We start from the raw sequence: 21,098 nt of genomic DNA on the forward strand, positions 1-21,098 counted from the left end.
GTCTCATTCTAGATCAATGGGATATACACTGACCAAGATAAATGTAGAAAATACTGCCTCATGGAAATCTGAAACCAAAAACAGGTAATATTTACATGGTGGCAGCGACTGGTATATTTGATTGTAAAATAAAATCATTTCCCAGATCATATTCAAAACCACCCGAGACCTTCTCCTCACACTTCTCACTTCCTCTTGGTTCTCGAAACTGCCACAGAAGCTTGGGGTCTCTCGTGTGGCGGTGTATCTAGTGTGTGCTTATCCAGGCCTTCATGTCTTTCTCCCTTTCCATTGGCTCCTCAGCCCTTCCACAAGAAAGGCGGGGATGGAATGGAGCTTATTTCTAAATTTTATATTAACTTGCACACTTCCTGGGTTCCCAGTATTTACACCACGTTTAAACTAATCCCAGTGGGGGGAAATGTCGACCCTATGAAGATATGGAACTCTCCTTGTGTCTGAGCAACTGAAGTCAAGAAGGCCCAGCCTTGCCACTGACGATGAGTAAAGGAGAATTTTGCTATCTGCCATTTTGATTGACCATTTTTTTCTGATCCTCGGATGTTAAGTGTTCTTTCTACAGTTCATATGAGCTGATAATTTTGACTGGGACACAAGAATGGACATGTCCTAGTGTTTATGAGAATCGTTACAAAAATAATTCCAGAAATTAGAGCACATGCTATTTGTGGTTTTGCCTATCATGTGGCTCTGATGCCTGGAAGGAAAAGAAAGTACCACGCCAGGATGAGGCTGCCTGAGTACCTTGTGGTTTCAGACTTTGCCCTAGGTAGGAATTCTTCTAGTTTTGATCAGAGTCGCCTTGACCTAAGCTTTCATCTAAGTACAGGTAATGTGGCGTCAATACACCTGCAGATTCTCTCAAACCCAATGCCCTTCCAACGCCACCCCCCTTCCCCCACACTTAAAAATACTGGCCAGACCAGAAGTGTAATATTCTTTTGGCAAAAAGCATTAAGTAAGCCAGATGGATTTCATTTGGCAACTAAAGGGTGTAAATATGTGTTTAGATTCAGAGGTTCCCCCAGACAATGGTTACAATATGCTGGCTCAAGTAAGCTACAGGATTTCAATGTTGGGTATTTAAAAATTCTATGTTCAGGCAGCAATAAAGTTATGAGAAGCAGACAAAAGCCATCCATCCCTCAGCTAAATCCTCCTCTCCTTTCTCATATTGCTGGAGGTAAGCGTTTAGGGCACGTTCTGAGCGAAAGATGCGGCATTTACAATTTCATGTTTAATTTCCTGGCTGTTTATCGGCCGAAGCAACTCCAGTAAGCTAAATTTCACTTCTACTCTTTCACAGTAGCTGCTAAGTCAGAGGAAAGAAGAAGCGCCCAGCAGCTCCTTCTCCGAGCATGCTGCTTGGATAGAATTTAGAGGTGAAAGAGCCACGAATCATGTTGTGCTATGAATCTCTGAAGTCACTGAAAAACATGCCCTCTAACCGTGACTGCCTGCCTGTGAAGGTTTTCCCTGTAAAATCCTTCTTTTCTTACAGCGAAGGAGACAAAGGGGGGCAGTGAGGAAAGAGAAGGACTAGCTTGCGTCTCTCTGTCTGCTTACACTGGGCGGGATTCGATTCTCTTTGCTTTTCCTTTTTGAGCTGACATCAACTTGTATATAGGAACATTCAGCAGATTCCAACTGGTGACAGTTTGCTGCTGACTGGCCACAGGAAGAATAATAATCATTTACTGTGCATTTTTCACTGGTCAGTGGCTCCCGTGCCAGACTCCCGTCTTGGCTGTCTTCCTCCATCAATCAGGTGAGACCCAGGGCAGGGCTGGGTATCCTGAAATTCAGAAAGGCTTTCCCTGCAGTGGTCGAAGCTTAGCAATTTAGAACCCCAAAGAGAACAATGACAGAGCTATTTGCTATTATTTGTCATGGGATGTGGAAGCAATTGTATTTGGTTAACTCACCACCAGTTACCACTGGGCTAACAGTGGCATATTGTATTTACTGCTGCCTGCCACCTGTCAGCATTTATGTTGCTTGTACTTTGTCTCCTGTAGATCCTTTCTTATTTTCCTTTCTCTTCTATCCTCCTACAGCCTCGGGTATTTGGAAAGGGAAGATAAGGGACACGCTGAAAACAGAAAGGCAATCTGAAGTCTACCTTGACGCATCTGCAAAAGTCCCAAATTCTGACTTTCAGAACACTTGCAGTTCTGTTCCTGGGCCTCCCCTAAACAGACTGCCAGTCATTCCGTACTGTGGCAGGATGAAGATGTTTGTGTAAAGTAGACTCAGGTTCGCTAGACCCAAGAAGGAAACCACCAAACTAATTTTACCTTCACTTAAACCGGATTGAAACCAAGACTGAAGAATGAAAAACCTTGTCATTAACCATCGATTCACCTCAGTGAAATATTATGTTACAACCAGAATCATTGTGGAATTCGAATGATTTTGATGGGATGTTTAACCGAGGGGCTTAAATTAAATTGAATATTTTCTTTAGTGAACAGTTTCTGGCCAAATTTCTATTTTCATTGAAATATATGAAGCATCATATTTTCAACTCATGTTGAACCTGCAGCAAATTATTAATTACATTTGGGATTTCAGTAACAAATGTTATAACACAGCAGCCTCACGAAATGCCTTAAATGCTAAGAATCAGAAAGAACACCACCTTCCATTCTTGGCATTTAGACTTAAAAAAAAAAAATCTTTACTTGACTTTTAAATCCAGTTGCTAAAAATAAAAACTGTTTCCCTGAAAAATCAGAATACCTAATCATAAATTTATTTGTTTTTTAAAGAGGAAAGGCAGTGAGGAAAATAAACTCATGGCTGAAATCAGAAATCACAAGACGAGTTCATCATATGTCCAAATGACACTCAGTTGCTAAAGGAAGTCACACGTTTAGAGGGCTCTTGAGGAGGGAGTAAGTCAGGATGTTTCCAGGACATGATTTCGGGAGAATCAGACACACAGGCTAGTCACAAAAGTCGCTTAATTGTCCGTATACCCTGAACCCATGACTTCAAGACTCAGCAGCTTCATCCTTCATGGCACCAAACCTTCATGTGAGGGATGCAAAGACACACTTTTAAGAATCGTGGGTTTGTCTTTACTCAAAATTTGGGGGACTGGCTGAAAACAAAACAAAACAAAACAAGGAGACCTTATCCCTCAGTGAAAGGGATTCTGTGTTAACTGTCAACTAGATCAACATATAAAATATGTAAAAGAGATATAACACAGCAGTGTATCAAGGTCAAACATCTAAAACAAGATTCCATTGTAAAGAGAACCAAATGGCTTTTACCTTCTTAAAGAGCCCACGAGTGCACCAATTATCTCTTTATGTAGAGAGATTTCTGTATCTTTTGCTATGGTTGGTTCAGCAGTAAATGACTGAGAATGTGGGACTGTGATGAGACTCTCAAAGAGTGCCATGTAACGTCAGGGAAAATGAATATGCCACGGAATGGGTGTAAGTGGGAAACCCTGCGATAATCTCGATGATGCCCCAGGGCTGTCCACGCAGTGAGGGATGTCAGCTTTGCTATGGGGCTCACCAGAGAGGCGATAATGGAGCATTTCTTGGTTTCCATCTTGTGTCTCTGTCACGTGGATGGCTGGAGTGAAAGCCAAATCCTCGCCTATGATTCAGTTTTGCCATTTTTAAAAGACACCATCAGACTTGGTGACAAGGCTGGTTAAAAAAAGTACTTCAGTTTTTCAATATTTTTTTTAAATAGAGGATTGAGTGATGAGGTAAATGAAGTTTGCTTTTCCTTGGATAGAGACCCTTCCTCCCACCGTTATCCCCTTTTGACCGTTGCAAAATAGCTTAGTCCAAGGAAAGGGGAGAAGACAAATGAGTCAAATAATGCCAGAATCAGCTGTTGCCAGGAAAAACACACTCTGATTCAGTTAATTTGTTCTGTTAATGTCAAAGGCTGTGATTCCCAATTAACTAATTTTAAGAAGCCGTAACCGAAAATAGCTACATCAGCCCTAAAGTTAGTATTTGATGAAGATTAGGATCTTCAAGTAAGAAGAACAGGGCCCCCAAAGAGGTGATCATGTCTGCTTAAGATCACCTTGCTGAACAGGAACACAACTGGCTGGGATTTTCAAACTGGGTTTTAGCCCCTTCAGAGAAGTTGAGTGGAGTGGGAGGGCAGGGGGCAAGCCAAAGATTCTGGCAATAGAAAATGTTCCACAAATCAGATTTGCATACACTCAACTTACTAATGGCAGAAGCATCCCTACTGGTGAGTCTCTCTGGGATAGAGATGCTCCCCTAGATCAGGTGGAACTAATTAGAACAGGCATGTAGTTTGCAGGATTTCCAGCTCTCTCACTGAAAGGCTCCATGCGCAGAAACCAGAACAGCTTGAGCAGCTGAGAAAAGCTGGGCCAAAAATGACTCCACCCGCCCCTCTCCTTCCTCTTCCTTTACATTGGAATGGAAAGATAGAATAATAAAAAATAAATAAATAAATAAATAAAACCCAGAACGCTCATGGTTTCTGTCCAATTGCAAGTGCTTTCATTACATTTGAATAGGGTTAAAATAAAGGCATACAAGTTCTTAAACATCAAAATCCTAACTTGCTAATGGAGTCGCAAATTATCCGGAAGAAAATTATGTACAGGCACATGCCGAATGGCAGAATATTTTGCCTCTGAAAGTTGTTACTGCCTTTGTAATATTAAAGCCCAACAGGGAGTCGGTGGGACACGGCTTGTACTGTCTTGTCACGTTATGAGTTTCTGGTTTCAGATAAAAGAGGAGAAAGGGTCCTTAAGAAAGTAAAGAGCTAGAAAAAAAAAAATCAAACTTCCTTCTTGGAAAGCTATGGGTTGTTTTCCTGGAGATGATGGATAATGGCATTTTAACGTTTTTGTTTTTTTTTTAGTTTTTAATAGAGAAAATGGAGGCAAATCACAGAGGGAAAAGAGAATATATAAATAAACAGAACAAGGTGAAGTTTCAACAAGAGCTTCCCTCAACTTTTTTCTTTCTTTTTCCATCTTTGTCTTTCTTTTTCTCTTTCTTTCTTTCTTTTTTTTTTTTTTTTGAAATCTTAAACCCCATTTCTGGCTTGCATTTGGTAGGATTCCTGCTCTGGCTTTTATTAAAAACAGACTTTATGTGGTCAGAATTCTTCATCTTAAGCTAAACTTTAATAGGCATAAGGATCCTGACAGCTTCTCTCTTGGTCTCTCTCAGGTGACCCCCCCCCCAACACCCCCAGAGGGATTTCCCTCCCATTGCGCTGAACTGGCGCTGAAACTTGAAGGCTCAGCACAAAAACCAACTTTCCTCTTTTACTCTGAAGTCTCATTTCTGTTTTACATTTGAGACTCTTTTCAAGGCCAGGGTGTTAGGTCTGGCTCCAAGTGAAGAATATTCTAGAAATTTTGAATAACATAACTGGTGTCCTATAAATTCCCCAACACAGATGCATTAAACCTGGCAGTTCCCCTTCTCTAGCGTGAGCTACTGATTCCTGATTCCTGCCCGCTACCTTCTGTGAGCAAGCTTGGAAATACCAAGGGCGACTCCATCCCGCTTAACAAATCAATTTGGCATTCAACGGTATCTCTGAAGGGTATTGGCAAGCCAGCTTATCTAAAACCAAGAGGTAAAGCAGCCAAGCGAGCAAAGACATGCATGTTCATTCCTGAGGAAAGGCACCACCAGGTTGCTCTGGTTTCTTCTTGTAGCTAAACAGACAAAATAGCCCACTTCGAGGCTCCTGTATGGGACTCCTGCCCGCCCCCTCTCCTGCCCTCCCCCAGTGGCCTCCATACCTTCCTGGCACAATGGCAGATACATTCCCAGTCAGTCTGAGATTTCCTAAAACAATCATTTAATCTTGCGTGTAGTGGGTGAGGCTCACACTGACATTTATTTATTTATTTATTTATTTATTTTTCACGTGGAAGGGAAAATCTCTGCAATACTGTAGGGCAGTGGTTCTCAAGGGGAGGGAGATTTTATACCCCATGTCCCACCCCCCCCAACACACTAGCGATGTCACAACTGGGGCAGTACAACTGACATCCAGTGGGTCGAGGCCTGGATGCTGCGAAACATACTAAAATGCAAGGGCCAGCCCCCCATGATAAACATGGCAGTAGAGTGGCAAGGTCGAGAAACCCTGGTATTGTGATTGGAAGACTGGGCTCTGGAGTCAGACTGCTTGGGATTGAAGCCCAGCTCCGTTAGGGTCTGGTTGAGCAGCCGTGGGCGAGCTGTTTGAACCTCTGTGCCTCATCTGTAAAATGGATAATCACCTCTCCTTTCGGGCTGTTGTGAGCAGTAAACACAAATGTACCTGCAAAGCACTTAGGACGGTGCCTAGCATACACTGAGAGCGCAATAAATATTAGCTATTGCTTTCACTATTATTACCAGAAATGTAGCTCAGTTCCAAATAAATTGTAAAGGTGAACCTTAGTTTTAGAGGGAGAAAATATAGGTTTGAGGGTACATGTATCCTTTCTGATTAGGACCCAAGTGAGGATCACCCTGACAGCCACAGTGCTTTACAATTTATCAGGCTCATTACATACGATTGGGGCAACAGCCTTGTTGAAACTGTTCTTATTTCATAGAGGGGAACCTCTAGCTCAGAGTTCAATGAGCTGTGCAAGGTCTGTAGCAAACCAGGCCTTCTGAATCTACATCCCCTGCTAGTCCTACTCGTCCCCCCTTTGTTTACGAGTTTAAGATGCCCCTTCTCTTCATTACACCCAACAGCCCAAAGATCAAAATCAATGTAAGCCCTGTAATCAGAGAGTGAGGTGACTCAGGCTTCGTGGGGGGGAGGAAGTCACCCCCCTTTCATGGTATGCGCATAGCAAGGTTTTTCTTCGTCAAGCATACAAATATTTTAATCTCCTGAACTGAATATTTTTAAAAAATTAAATTTCTGTATGAGCTAATTTCCTTTCCTGTTAAAATTTCTGATGTTGAGGAAAAAGCCTCCCAACTCCTTCTTTTTTTAAAATCTGTAGTTATACACATTGCACATATTTGGCTGTAAACGTACAAAGGTGAGAATATAGCTTCAACTATGTACGTGTTTCACGTTTCATTTATTCACTATTTTGTTTCACAAGTAAGCCTAAAAAATCTGCTTCCATGTGCCAAAATGTACTATTCAAATGTGCGATGTTCCATCTCATATATGGTTAGTGACTGCACACAGCAATCATCGTGTCTGTGTTAAAATGTCTACGCATAGTTTTAAAAAATATATCGCAAACTAATCAGCCCGGTTTTTACTTTGGCTACAGTAAAGTTAATAACGTTGGGCTTAAGGGTTATAGTTCAGGGGGCAAATGGATACTATTCCTTGAAGTTAGTTGTTTTCCAGAATTCCTCTGGTAATGGAGAAGGTGAGGCCTTAGCTCCTGATGCTCTCTCATGAGCTACGGAGCACACAGCTTGCAATAACCCAGCCATGGCTCTTTCTTTCCTTTCAAAGCGCTCTCTCAAATTATACAAACAGCTGCCCCAATGTCATTCATTTGGACCCTGTTTTCTTTGGTCCCGTTTAGTCTGTGCCAGTGGATAAAGCAGAGGTTTGGACCACATACTGGTTTTTAAATGGTGTCACAGGCCCGCGGTTTTCCCATGATACCCCTCTCCTGGGTGAAAATTGCAAATGTGTATGATAGTATCTTTGCAATTTTCTTTTCCAAATAGATTCTGTCTGTTAGGCTAGAAGAAGAGCACCGAAGAGCATCCCCCCGCGCGCGCGGCCTGCACAGCACTCACCTGGGGACGCTGGGCGGGGCCCTCGTGGGCCGGGAGGGGACTTGCGGGGGCGCCCCGAACCACTCGCTGCTGCCGCTGCTTGGGAAAGGGGGGAGCGGGCCGGGCCTGAAGGGCACCGGGGGCGCCCCCGAGTGCGGGCCGGGGGAGGGGATGGCGGGCGCGGGGCCTCGGCCGGACGCGGGCCGCGTGAGGGGAGCGCTCAGCGTCGGCCGCCTCTGGGTGGTGGGGCTTGGCGGGGGGGACCTGAGGACAGACGAGAGCACTTTCAGTCCGAGCTCACCTTCAAAAAAATATCTTATGACCTCCGGGCTGCTCTGTAAAAACTATACTTTTGACGGAGTAAGTCGGGGCCGTGTGGGAACGTCGGAAGGTGTAAAAGGGAGGGGCGCCTGGCGGGCTCGACCGAGTCGCCCGGGGGCTCCGAGCTCCAGGCGTGGGTGTAGCGGTTACTTACATGGATTTTTTTTTAGAAGGTATAAAAGGGGTAAATGGTGAAAAGGAATTTCCCCTCCGCCCAACCCTTCACTACCCAGTAGTAGTTTCCTGTGTATCCTTTTCAACTATATCTTGGGATACAACACAATATTCTCGCTACAATATATACATTCTTTTTTTTGTACATATTAGAACATAACGTTCTACAACTTACTTTTTTAAAGCTTCATATTAACTTGACTATCTTTTCATTTCAGTATAGAGCCGTCTTACTCGTTTTGAGGGCTGTATAACATTCCTCTGTAAGGCTGTATCTGACCTTCTCTCTGTCTCCTGAACTTAAATATCTTTTTTCCTCTTTATTCCTTAGGTTCATATTGATTTAGGGAAGCACACTCATAAAATGACACCGGACAAGCCTGGCAGGCCTCGGGTGACACGGGGCCATTTTCCTACCTGCGGGAATGCTGTATCCAGGAGTCATCCACAGGAGGTGGTGCCGGGGTGAACGTGGTGGCAGTGTTGATGTCGCCAACGATCACCAGGGCTTCTTTAAGGGCTTGGTACATTCGAAGCATCTCATCCCGGCGCTGAGCCTGCTCAGCAGATTCCTCCATCAGGGTATTTTGGTCCTCTGAGGAATATAACTGTGCTAGGAGCTCTGAGTTTATGAAATCTTTAACCTGTCAGGTCACCACAGAAAAGTGAAAATGGGAATACATGAGTGATCAAATGGTATAAACTGGTTCCGAGCCTGTAGACAAAGTCCATAACCGCCCACTGTGGGAAAAGATGCGTGCTGCATGATGTACACAAGATGTACCATGTGTATGCATCTGTTTACTCTTATTTTCTTCATTATCCTCCCAGTCCTCCCGACCAGTGCAGGGACACTTTCCCCCCCTGTCTTATGGCTGTGGACTAAAGGAAAACCTACATCAGTTGGAAGAGGACTAAACTTTGCCATCACCAGAACAGGGCCTGTTGGTTATGCAAGCATTTCCACATTGTTGTCTGAGGCCGCTTGGCATAGAGATGAGGGCAGGTACCAGGAGGTAAGCAGCAGTATTTTCAGCAGAAAACAAGGATATAAAGAAACCTAGGTAATAACACAAGTTATCCATTCCTTGGTATTCCCAGTCCTTTACCTCGCTTTTACCAAAATCACTAGAATACTATTAAGATCCCAGGTTTCAATGTCAACTCGAAAGTGGAATGAGCACCAATAAGTGAATTTTTATTAAATAGAGAACCTTAGATAATCATGCAAGTTGATTTACAAAAAATAAAAAAATAAAAAAAGATATACTTTCAGCTTTCTAGAAGTTTACAATAGAACTCCTTCACGGTAATGAGGACTGACATGGGTTTCCATAGTTAACAGATACATGGAAACAGACTTAAGTATGTGTATAAGTCTTAGGGGAGTGGCAGTTAGTAGCAGAATGAGAACAGAGAGGATGCATACACTGCAGAGCACTGAGGGAGGGAGCACCAGCCGCCATATCTCATCAAATCAAAGATACCAGTAACTTTAAGACACACCATAATTTGATGTGCCACTAAGAAAGAGAAAACACCATTAATTAAACTATGACAGAATGCCAAGATGCTATTGAGTGTGACATGCATCTTCATGTCAAAACTATTAAATGTGAAACAAGTGAATGTGGGAATCAATGAAAGATGGTATGTCCCACGTACCTTCACAAGTTATCTATTTGGATTCTCACCACATACTTATGAAATGTATTATGATCTCAATTTTACAGATGAAGAAACTGAAGTTCAGAGAGTTTAGTAATTTGCCCAAAGTCACATAACGTTAAGTCAAACCCCAAGTCTTTGGACTCAAAGTCTAGTGCTCTTTCCGTTACCTCCCTACCCCACTTTGATTGAGTGCTTAGCAAAGACAATTTATGTTTAAGCATCATGATTGTAGAGTGGTATCGCAAGTATGCTGATTAACTTAGCCTACAAAAATAAACCAACTTGGATTTTTCAGTTTCTCTGTTAAATGAGACTAATGCTTATCTAGAGTCACTGGATCTTTCTAGGAAAGACCAAAGGCCAGCATATTTAATTGTTACAAATTCAGGCAGACAGCAGCATAGCTGTCAGAGGCTCAGAATCCCTGGCTTGTAGTGGAATATGGAACCAAGAGATCACAAAAGTCAAAAACACATAGCTTTATTATTTTTTAAAGGTATCAAACTATGTAAATAATTCTGCTGATCAGAAAATTCAGCTAAGTCACAGCTTCGCTGTGGTGAAATAAAGAGTATTCTCTCCGTATTTTGCAAACCAAGAGTGATTCAAATGTGGAAGTAATCTAGTAGACAAGATGTATTTGGGCAACTGTCTAGTAGGGTAGAAGGTTTATGTGTGATAGCTGTGGAAGGTAAGTTGGGCCAGGTAACCTGAGGCCAGATGTGAAAGCCTTGAACGCCAAGGAAAAGTGTTGGAACTGTATCCACTTGGCAGTGGGAAGCCATGGAAGACTTCTATGCAAGTAAGTGAAACAATAAAATAGAGTTTTAGGAAAATTAATCTGTGATTGGAAAAGAATTTGTAAGGGTGGTAGCAGAGAGAAAGAAATCTGATAGAAGACCATTATAGATCATTTCTAGATGGTAGGGCTTTCATTTAGCGAGACTGCAGTGGAACAGAAAAGATGGGCACATATCAATTACACGATAGAGGAAAAACCAGGTGGGCATAAGTGCTGGTTTGATGTGAAAGGGCAGGAGCAAAAGGAACAAGGACACTTCAAGCACTGAGGTTGGGGTGAATTGGAAAACAGAAAATCAAAAGTCAGGAAGGAGAGTTAGAGGAAAGACAGTAAATTTGGCTTAAGGAATATTTCATCCCCCCCCCTTTTTTTTTTGAGATTTAGTCACTTTTAAAACATACTTGCAGGTACCCAAGGAGTCAGGGACATTTGCACGAACCTTCTGCCGCTGGGCATGTGCATGCACTTAGATAGATGATGCAACGCAAAACTCAAAACCAGACAATTTTCCTGGCATGGAACAGCAGTTGGGCTAAGCTAGTTTGAAGCTTTACATCTAACTGGAGTATCACTTAGAATCTATTAAACACGATTTAAAAGAAGGTCCTTCCAAGAATAGATTTAAAGCAGATCTGAATTAAGAAGCGACTGTCAAACCACGAAATAAAATAATAAGGGCTTGTTTCAGCATTCTGATCAAAGATCTGCCTTGAATCAACTCTTCCACATCAGAACATAACACGCTAAAACTTGCCTACTATCCCAAAGATTTGGCAATGTTGTGAATTAATAGGAGTATCACTACTGGCACAGGAGAAAATGGCAGTACGGCACAGTGGTTAAGAGCTCACGCTCTGCAATCAGACAGCTCTGAATCTGAGTCCTAGTTCCCACACTTAACTCTTCTTGAGCAAACAACCACCTCCTCCAGTCTCAGGCTCCTGATCTGTAAAATGGGGACAGTGGTAGCAGCTGTCTCAAGAGCTGTTGTGAGGATCAGGTGACAGAATGATTATAAGTTGCCTCACGCAATGCCTAGCATTTCGTTAGTGCTCTGCAAGCAGAAGCTGTTCTTTCTAAAGCATGCAGACGAAATTGGCCTAAGGTATTTAGAGGGAGAAGAACACACAGAAAGCTATTGCAATGGTGCAGGCGTCGAGAGACATACATAGTTTAATACAGAGCGGAGGCTAACGTTTTATTTTGCACTGAAACAAAATTTTAGAAAGACCCTTCTCCTGCTAGCCTGGCTTTGGGATGCCACAACGGGAACAAAGGTAGGGGAACGTCAGGGAGTTTCCAGACACTTCAGGGACTTTCTGAGCAGTCTGTATGTCCGTGGTGCAAATACATAAATTTCAAGGATTCTGCATGACAGTCGAGGCCCAGTAAGATCCCTTGGAGGTGATGGCATTTAGAATACACCTCACAGAACATGACATAAACGAATTATACTTGGATGCAAGACTTGAAATAATATTTATGCTTTTAATTATAACACCTTATAACCTATACATCTTGGTATGGTTCACAAAAAAATTCTCATACACAAAACCTCATTCCAGTTCAGACTCTACAGGCTAGATAAACAGGCATGACTGTACCATGTCGTCCCGCTCAGTGTAAAGGAATGTGAGGTCATTAAAAACGTTCCACATGTTTTCCTCTCTTTCTTACTTTAACCCTTCTCTATCAACCTGCAGTAGTTTTGGATCTTAAGACTTCTTTGTCTTCATAATTAAGACCATTTTAAAGCCTTCATAAATAGAAGGGACATACCTCGAATTTTCACACAATTCTGTTACTAAGGAGGCCATTTCCTTAAAATCTGTTTCTAGACGGGAGTCTGCAACACAGTGATCACTTGCATTCACGTGAATATATAAAAAATGTAATTGCGCCATTTAAATTTGCTTAGTTTGGGAAAGGGGCTTGGTTAAAAGCTTGTGATTCTCTGAGATCTCACAGTTCTTTCATGTCTGCTCTAGCTTCCTTTCCATTTCTCAGGGACGGATTTCTGCTAAAGACCAGTGATGTTTCTTGAAAAAGTGGCATCCTTTGCCTCACAAACCTAACGTCAAGCCAAAGAAGTTAGACACCAGAAAGCACCCACTATATGATTCCAAAGTTCAAGAACAGTCAGAGCTAAGATAAGCTATGCTGTAAGAAATCAGGAGCGGTGCCCTTGCTGGGGAGTGATGGGAGATGGGAGCACGCAGGAGTGGGGGCCGGGGGGGGTCTTCCGGCTCCTGGTCCCGATCTGTTTCTTGAGCAGGATGCTGAATTTTTGACCCATGGAAACAAATCAGTGCCCTGGTATTTAAGGTGTACTTTCCCCTCAAATAATGAACATTTGAAATAATACTCGACTTCATGCACATGAAAGTTACAGTGAGTTTTGAAACGAGGGCACATGTTACTAATTTTCCAGCGAAGTGCCACTGGCCAAGGAGAGTAAATGTGGAGCTCCAGGGGTCCAGGGGTCCAGGCGGCAGCACGCACTCCAAGTGTGAAATGCCCCTGGGCTTCATATCTGATTCTTAAAAAGTTTCATAAAAACTTTACGTTCTATTTTGTATTATCTGGGTTTGAATTACTAGTTAAGATTTAAAATGTTGTTTCTCGGGGCGCCTGGGTGGTTCAGATAGTTAGGCGTCTGCCTTCGGCTCAGGTCGTGGTCCCAGGGTCCTGGGATCGAGCCCCGCATCAGGCTCCCGGCTCAGCGGGGAGCCTGCTTCTCCCTCTCCCTCTGCCTCTCTCCCTGCTCATGCTGTCTCTCTCTCTCTCTCTCTGTATCTCTGTGTCTCAAATGAATAAATGAAATCTTAAAAAAAATTAAAAAATAAAATAAAATGTTTCTCATATTCAAACAAACCCTGAAATCTTCCAGGAAATGAGCCTTCTGGGAAGATACACCAGATACGTGCTATGGGCAGAGCAGCCCCCTAGGTGGAGAAGGCTGAGCTCCATAGTTCGCCCATCCTTGCTATATGCGTTAACTAAGGATGAGATCTGGGTTTTAATCTTGACTCTGCCAGCCCTGCTATGTGACCCTGGGCGAGTCCCTTAACCTCTCGGCACCTCAGTTTCTCCATTTATGATCGGGGCGAAATACTGAGTGCCCGGTGGATGGCTGTCCCGTGGGTGCCAACACTGAACTGTGTACCGCCCTGCCATGCAGACTCTCACAATAAAGCTCGATTCTCGGACGGAGAATCTTCTGGTGGGGTGGGCTGCAGAGCAGAGGCCATCAAACTGTGCTTGCCCTGGGGGGGCTAGGTGTGTGCGAACATTAAAGTCCTGACCAAAACTCCCCTGCTTCGGCTGCAGCCGGTCCCGAACGGCCGGCTGTCATAAACTTGCTATTTCTTTGTGCCGCTGTTCCCCAGTGCGCTTAAGCACTGCAACAGCTGTTCTGCTTCAACAAAGGCTTACAGTATGTCTGAGGCAAGGCATTTATTGCTGGCTTTAAACTTCTTAAATAATTCCATATGGAGACCTGAGTGGCAGAACACTTAATGTAAACTTTCAAAGGAAACTGCCCACCAAATTCTGAACTTTATAAAAGTTGGCTGAAATATACTCTTTTTCAGAAGGCAGCGTAGCCATTCCCATTGCAAAGAGGAAAGGCCACGGCACCGCTTTCCACGGTGACTGTCCACTGACAGAGGACCCCGTTGCAGGCATTCACTGGTGCGGGAGAACCAGCATCCACCCAGCGCCATTTATAGAAGCAGCAGGGTTAAGTGGATGGACTTTAGCATGAGGAGGCAGAGTATTTGTTTTCTAGCTGTGATTCTATGATGGATTCTCTACCTTGAAGATCTCTTAACATCGAATAAACAACCAGCACATAGGCGTGACACGGTGCTTGGTGTTCAGTGCGTTTCTGGTCCTTGTACTCAACAGGGCCCTTCCGGAGTGAACACAAAGGATTCAGATGTTCTGTCCAATAAGATGCCCTGAGAATATGGCATTTAAAAGAGCAATTTATATTTTTACATCTATGTAATTATCAAATATATATAACTCTGTATTTTGACATATCTAGGAAAAAAGCAAACAAAATAATACTCCAGGAAAAGTGGTCATCCGAGATACATAAAACTGTTTTCTGACAGATACAAAAAGTTAAATTTCCAACAACGATAACCATCATTTCGTAAGAATCCAGCATTACGTGATGGTTCTGTTTTCTCTACATTCCTGTGAGTCTCAGCGTCAAGGTCCTCTTTCTCATTATTCTTGTGCAAGGTCTCTCTCAAGGCAGCTTGCAGAGCTCTACCTCCACGGAGAATTCCCTGGGGGGGCAGGGGTTCAGCCATTTCATTAAAGCCAACAAGCACACCAGTGAGGGGTGAGGGCAATTACCCCTGTGTTTCTTTGTGTATGTGTATGTGTGTGTTTCTTGAGAAGGTGAAAGTAGGATAGATTTGTAAGAGGGTCTTTTTTTCTTTTTCGTTTTAACTAATTAGTGTCAGGCAACTCCTCGTGCTATAGACAGTAAGTGCTATTTCCTGTGCCGATGATTTAATATAGTGCAGAGCAAAGCAGGGTTTGAACTGATGGCCGCACTAATGACTTGCGATAAAACAGTGAAAAGATAAATGATACTTAATCAGGAAAATGTTTAAATAAGCAAGTGCCTGGATATACCACAGCAAAACAACCTGAACTCATTTAAGTAAAATTAAGAGGGTAATTTTAAAAATACACAGACTATTTGTTTAGTACTCTGTATTTTTCAAAATGGCATACAGTCGCATTTATTACGTTCTCTGACAATTCAGTGAGGCAGCTCAGTGTTCTTATCGTAATTTTAGAAGTGACTGACTTCAACTCAGAGGGGCCAAATAATTTGCTCCAGGTCACACAGCAGGCCATTGACTGAGCTTAAGAATACAATTCCTGGTTTCCAAATTTCCAATATATTGCTCACCTACTGCTGATACTTCAAAGCATCCTAGCAACCTTGTTTAATTATGCAAAATCTTGCATGGGAATAGGGTTAAAAACCATGGGTGCTTAGAGCTTCTTCAAGAAGGGTTTCCTTCAATTCTTAATTGTAGGAAACAAACTGAGGGTTGCTGGAGTGGGGGGTGGGGTGGGAGGGATGGGGGGACTGGGTGATAGACACTGGGGAGGGTATGTGCTCTGGTAAGCGCTGTGAATTGTGCAAGACTGTTGAATCTCAGATCTGTACCTCTGAAACAAATAATGCAATATATGTTAAGAAAAAAAAAGAAGAAGAAGAAGATAGCGGGAGGGGAAGAATGAAGTGGGGGAAATCGGAGGGGTAGATGAACCATGAGAGACGATGGACTCTGAAAAACAAACAGGGTTCTAGAGGGGAGGGGGGTTGGAGGATGGGTTAGCCTGGTGGTGGGTATTGAGGAGGGCACATTCTGCATGGAGCACTGGGTGTTATGCACAAACAATGAATCATGGAACACTTCATCTAAAACTAATGATGTAATGTATGGGGATTAACATAAGATTAAAAAAAAAAAAGAAGAAGGGTTTCCTTCAAGGGGTTTCTTCCAGGAAACTTTTCTTCAAGGAACGAACACACCATGAACCACAAATAGAATGTCATATTTACAAATACAATTTTGAAAGAAATCTTGAAATATGGACAAAGGCTCTTTATAGTTCTGAAATAGGCAGGCAGCCACATTGGCTTCTTACATTTTTTATAGTACTTCCATATATACTATCTTCTGAAATAAATCCCTAAGCCAGGTACCTTTTCTACGATTCATATTTTACATATGGAGGAAACGGATGCAAAGAAGTTAACTGATTTGTCTTGAGGTCAACAGAATCTGTAGCAGAACCAGGCTCAGAATATAGGTTTCTCCTGAATTCGAGTGTGTTCAGTAACTTTGCCAGCTAATTTATATGTGTTACAAGCAAATGCTCATAATATATCATCGATTTAAATAAAAGGTATCCCGAGAAGACAGCTAGAACTAAAAATACTGGTGTCTCCTTTTCAAGAATCAGAAAAGCCTGTTATAAAACACTGCATGATAGCCTATCTTATCTAAAAGATAGTTTCTCCAATAACTTGTAATATTATTTGTACTTTAATAAAGTAGCTGCCAAAAGAACCAAACTAGATCATGTAATTTAAGTATCATATCCTGACTACTGTAAAGTAACCATGAAAAGGGAGGGATTCTGTACACTCCAGATCAACTGAGGGTTCGTCTAGCAGGCACTTTAAGATCTGTGGCAATATCACCATTACCAGAAAAGAGAAGTTGACTGACTCTGAATCCAAGGGGATAGGGCAAAAAGCCACTTCCCGGGTGAAAATAGCATTCCGTAGTTTTTAGAAAGTGAAAATAATCATATCAACGTATGTTATGTGTTTGTGTGTAGACAAGAATAAATATTTTTTGCTTTTAATCTCAAAGGCTAGGAGCTGGGGCATCTGGTTTTATTGCTGGCTTTGCAATTAACTCACACCCTGAGCACAGCTGCAGTACTTTTGCTCTGCTTTCTTGTGAGCAAATGCACACTCTTCAGGAGCAGATAGGCGATAGGGAATTCCACAGTACTGTGGCTGTAAGTTTCATGTTGGCTTCCCTAAATTCTCTTTCACTGGTCAGTCACTTGTCACTTGTAATAGAAAATAAGGAATCTGGGTAATAGGTATTCAACCATCCAGAAAATATCACAAAGAAGCTGGTGAGAATATGAGCAGTTTCCACACTAAGATGGGTTAGAAGTTAAAATGAGACAGTTTATAATCACTTACATTATTGATCATAAGGTGCATTATTGTTTTTGGAATTAGATCTCGGATACATTTGTTGATGATAGACATGTAGGAGTCTACGAGGTTGCGGATGGTCTCCACTTGCCTCTCCAATTGTGGGTCCATGGAAAAGTTTTCTGCTTGGCCATTCTCATCATTTTCAGTCTAACAGAAAGGAAAGAAAACATGAATTATTTCACATTCGTTCAGAAGAAAAAAAATACCATACATTATCAGATGATCAACTTCTGCTCACTCTCTTTGGAGTTCTATCACTAGATGGTTAACATCTTTATTTTAAACATACCCATTAATTCTGAAAAGGGATCAGAACCAGGCAGTTATTCCTCTACTTTTAGCAACCCACAACCTAGGGGAAGCAACTTTCTGAGCGAATGCTGGGATGAATAACCAGATAAAGAGTGCACCTAACAACATACCTCTAGAGAACAATCTAATCTTCAGCCATTTACAAGCTGGCCAAAGAACTGAATCCAAGCAAATGATGTAGATGTAAACCTCTGGGATGGGTCTCCAGGGATTCTATAGATTAGAAATAACCTTGGTGTTGTTCTGGAACTCCTAGGTCTGTTCTGGAATGGATCAGCATTTGGATCAGCCCAGGTTTTAAAACTAAATCTCCTAGGCCTGGCCTGGAGCCAAAATAAGAGATATAGAGAATAATTCATCTTTCCATGCACTTGCTGGAATTTGTTCTGTAAATTCATGCTTCTGTCATCACTACTAAAGGCTGGCTCCATTGTGGAAAACTTACAATTTTAACTTCCAACTTGTTATTCTTTGAATAAAACAGAACACATCTATACACAAAGAATTTATTTGTGCAACATGAGAGAAGCATCTGTTTTCTATACTATGGGACTTGAGTTAATTAATTTTGGCTTATCCACCAGAGGCTGGGCTGGAATGGCATCTTCATCATTAAGGGCTGACCTATTGGCTTGGCATTGAAATCAATTTAGAACAAATGGTCTCCATTTCAAGTCAGGTTGAACCATCTAAGCCCCAGAACATGATACAAATACTGTTAGTGGTCTGGCTACTTTCTAACATTTGGAAAGATTTAATTACAAATGCAAAAAAAGGGGGGGGGGATAATTTATTGCTTCCATTGTAGACATGAAGTACTTTTCCTTGGAAATGTACATACTTTGATCTGCCAGGTTTTCAATCATCCTATCAGTTTTAGGCAAAGCCCTGTGCTTAAATGGATCTATAAATGACAAACTTTTCCTTTGAATCAATATGCATGTGTGAAAGGCATATTTGTAGGCCTACAAAGTCAATAATAACAAAGAGAGAAATAGGTCCTAGTCATTTATATAGGCTTCTCTTGCTCAGAAATATCCAATACTTATTAAAAATATTAAAATAATGTGCTCACTCTAAAACACAACAGTCATTGTTGTGAGACCATGAGAGTATGGCCCCATGCTTCAGGGCGATAGTTTGAGGACATTTCTGAGGCATCTTACAGCTACTCCAGCAAGGTAGAGGAAGTTTCAAAAAGGGCAGTTGTTTGAAATGGTCTTTGGTCACTGAGAGAAAGAACTAAATCAAGTCTTCCGTAGTAAAGAACTACTTTTATTCTTAATTGGTGATATACAAGCACAATAGGATCTAGGACAAATGGGTATAAAGCTGAAGCCATAAAGTGGTAGGTAGAGGGAAGGTAAGCCACAGCAGTGAAAAAACAATCATGTTTCCAAACTCCTTCCTAGGGTATAAAAACCACTTCAAATGTGTTCCATGCGGAGCCCAAGTTGTAAGCCAGCAGTAACTGCAATGTCGTTTTAAGGATTATGTATTTGAAAGTGAAAACTTCAGGTTCAAATTCAGGCTCTATTGTGTACTGGTTGTGTGGCCACACTTGTTACTTGATGTAATTTAAACTCAGCTTCCCTATCTTTAAAACGGGGATACACGTCCCTGGTGAGCCTGTGGAAGCTAAAGGAGATAACACATAGGAGATGACCTAGCCAAGGGCCTCAATAAATGTTAGCTGCTTTCTTTCCTTTCTGAATATTCATGGAATAAGAGAGAGCTGCTTGACTCTCAACATACACTATGAAAATTTAAAGTGAAAACTTTGTGCATAAAACATTTTCAATTCAAGCAATATAAAAATGGCAAGTGTATTTTTTTTTAAAGATTTTATTTATTTGAGAGAGAGAATGAGAGAGAGAGAGAGAGCACATGAGAGGGGGGAGGGTCAGAGGGAGAAGCAGACTCCCTGCCGAGCAGGGAGCCCGATGCGGGACTTGATCCTGGGACTCCAGGATCATGACCTGAGCTGAAGGCAGTCGCTTAACCAACTGAGCCACCCAGGCGCCCCAAGTGTATTTTTTTTTTAACACCTCCACGTTTTCCTTTGAATCAATACGCATGTGTGAAAGGCATATTTGTAGGCCTATGAAGTCTGCCTGGACCCTCCTCCTCCCACCCGTGAAGATCTTTCATCTTTCAGAACCTTCTGGACAAGCTCCTGATGGCCCCCCGACCCCATCACTCCCCCCCTTTGTACCTCCTCTGTGTCTTGTGTTCACTTTTTTTAAATATCCAGCCTCAGTTTACGCTCCTCTCCTATTAGATTCTGGTGTCTTGTTTCTCTCTCCCTTCTCAGCACCCGGCACAGAGCTTGATGCACGGGAGAAGGAGTTAACAACTCCACAAGGGGTTTACGTAAATCAAGGAAGCTGCTCTGGTGCATTCAGGGGTTCCAAGTGTGCCTGCCTACATGTCAGAGACACTGGAGACCAGAGAAACCCCAGGGCGGTGAGTTAGGACCCATGACTACTTGATAACAGTGAGAATGATAAAATGATTATGAAATATTGTACACAAATGAGAACAGATGACCGACAGCTTTGGGAGGAAAACAGCTTTTATACAAAGCGACATAAACCTCCATAATGGATAAAATACAGTTCAGTTTGTCTCTCTGATCTGAAATATACTGCGGTTTTGTTATGGTATTTAACAGTCGGGGGCGATGACATTTCAGTATCAATATTCCACCTGTCCCAGGAACACTTATTGAGCACTTGCTGTGTTCTAGGTACTCTGCTAAGCACTTTGCGTAGAAGATCCACACCACAACCTTGTTATTGTCAACCCACAGAAGAGCATGTTGAAATTTGTTCAGTAAGTGTAAGATGCATACAATTTTAACAAATTTCTTTTTCTTCCATAAGTATAAAAAAATCAAGTATTATGAAACAGTGAAACATTCATAAAACATCAAGTCAGTTTCATAGATAAAATAAATGTAGAAAGAGTTTCCAGGAAAAGATGTCATTGAAATATTGCTATTTGTAAAAAAAAAAAAAAAAAAAGATTGAAACAAAAGAGAAAAGCAGAGTAAACAGTATTTTTAAAAGAACCTCCAGAAATATAAAACACCAAGAAATTATACCATCATCTGCACGTTTACATAGAAACACTTAATTTTCCCATTTCACACTACTTTTAACATTTAGCCTTACTTTACTTTTTGCTTATCAAAACATGCAAAAGACATTCACTTTCACTTTTAAAAACCAGATGCAAATAATAAGGAAAGTGTCAGAGTGAATGGAGAACACCG

General features: G+C 41.9%; 1 protein-coding gene across 4 annotated transcripts in view; it reads right to left on the reverse strand.

The window, feature by feature from the left end:
• The window catches only part of DNM3 (dynamin 3), a 559,032-nt gene that overhangs the window by 22,514 nt on the left and 515,420 nt on the right, over positions 1-21,098 (reverse strand). For all 4 annotated transcript variants that reach the window (XM_035010797.1, XM_035010801.1, XM_035010800.1 and 1 more), the window contains 3 exons: positions 17,492-17,656; positions 8,670-8,896; positions 7,779-8,021 (listed from right to left, as the gene is read on the reverse strand). In XM_035010797.1, coding sequence (XP_034866688.1) covers positions 7,779-8,021; positions 8,670-8,896; positions 17,492-17,656 — 635 coding nt within the window. The remainder of the gene's footprint in view (positions 1-7,778; positions 8,022-8,669; positions 8,897-17,491; positions 17,657-21,098) is intronic.

The sequence above is a fragment of the Mirounga leonina genome, unplaced genomic scaffold, assembly GCF_011800145.1.
Source record: "Mirounga leonina isolate KUSES-001 unplaced genomic scaffold, KU_Mleo_1.0 Mir_154, whole genome shotgun sequence".
NCBI classification, from domain to species: Eukaryota; Metazoa; Chordata; class Mammalia; order Carnivora; family Phocidae; genus Mirounga; species Mirounga leonina.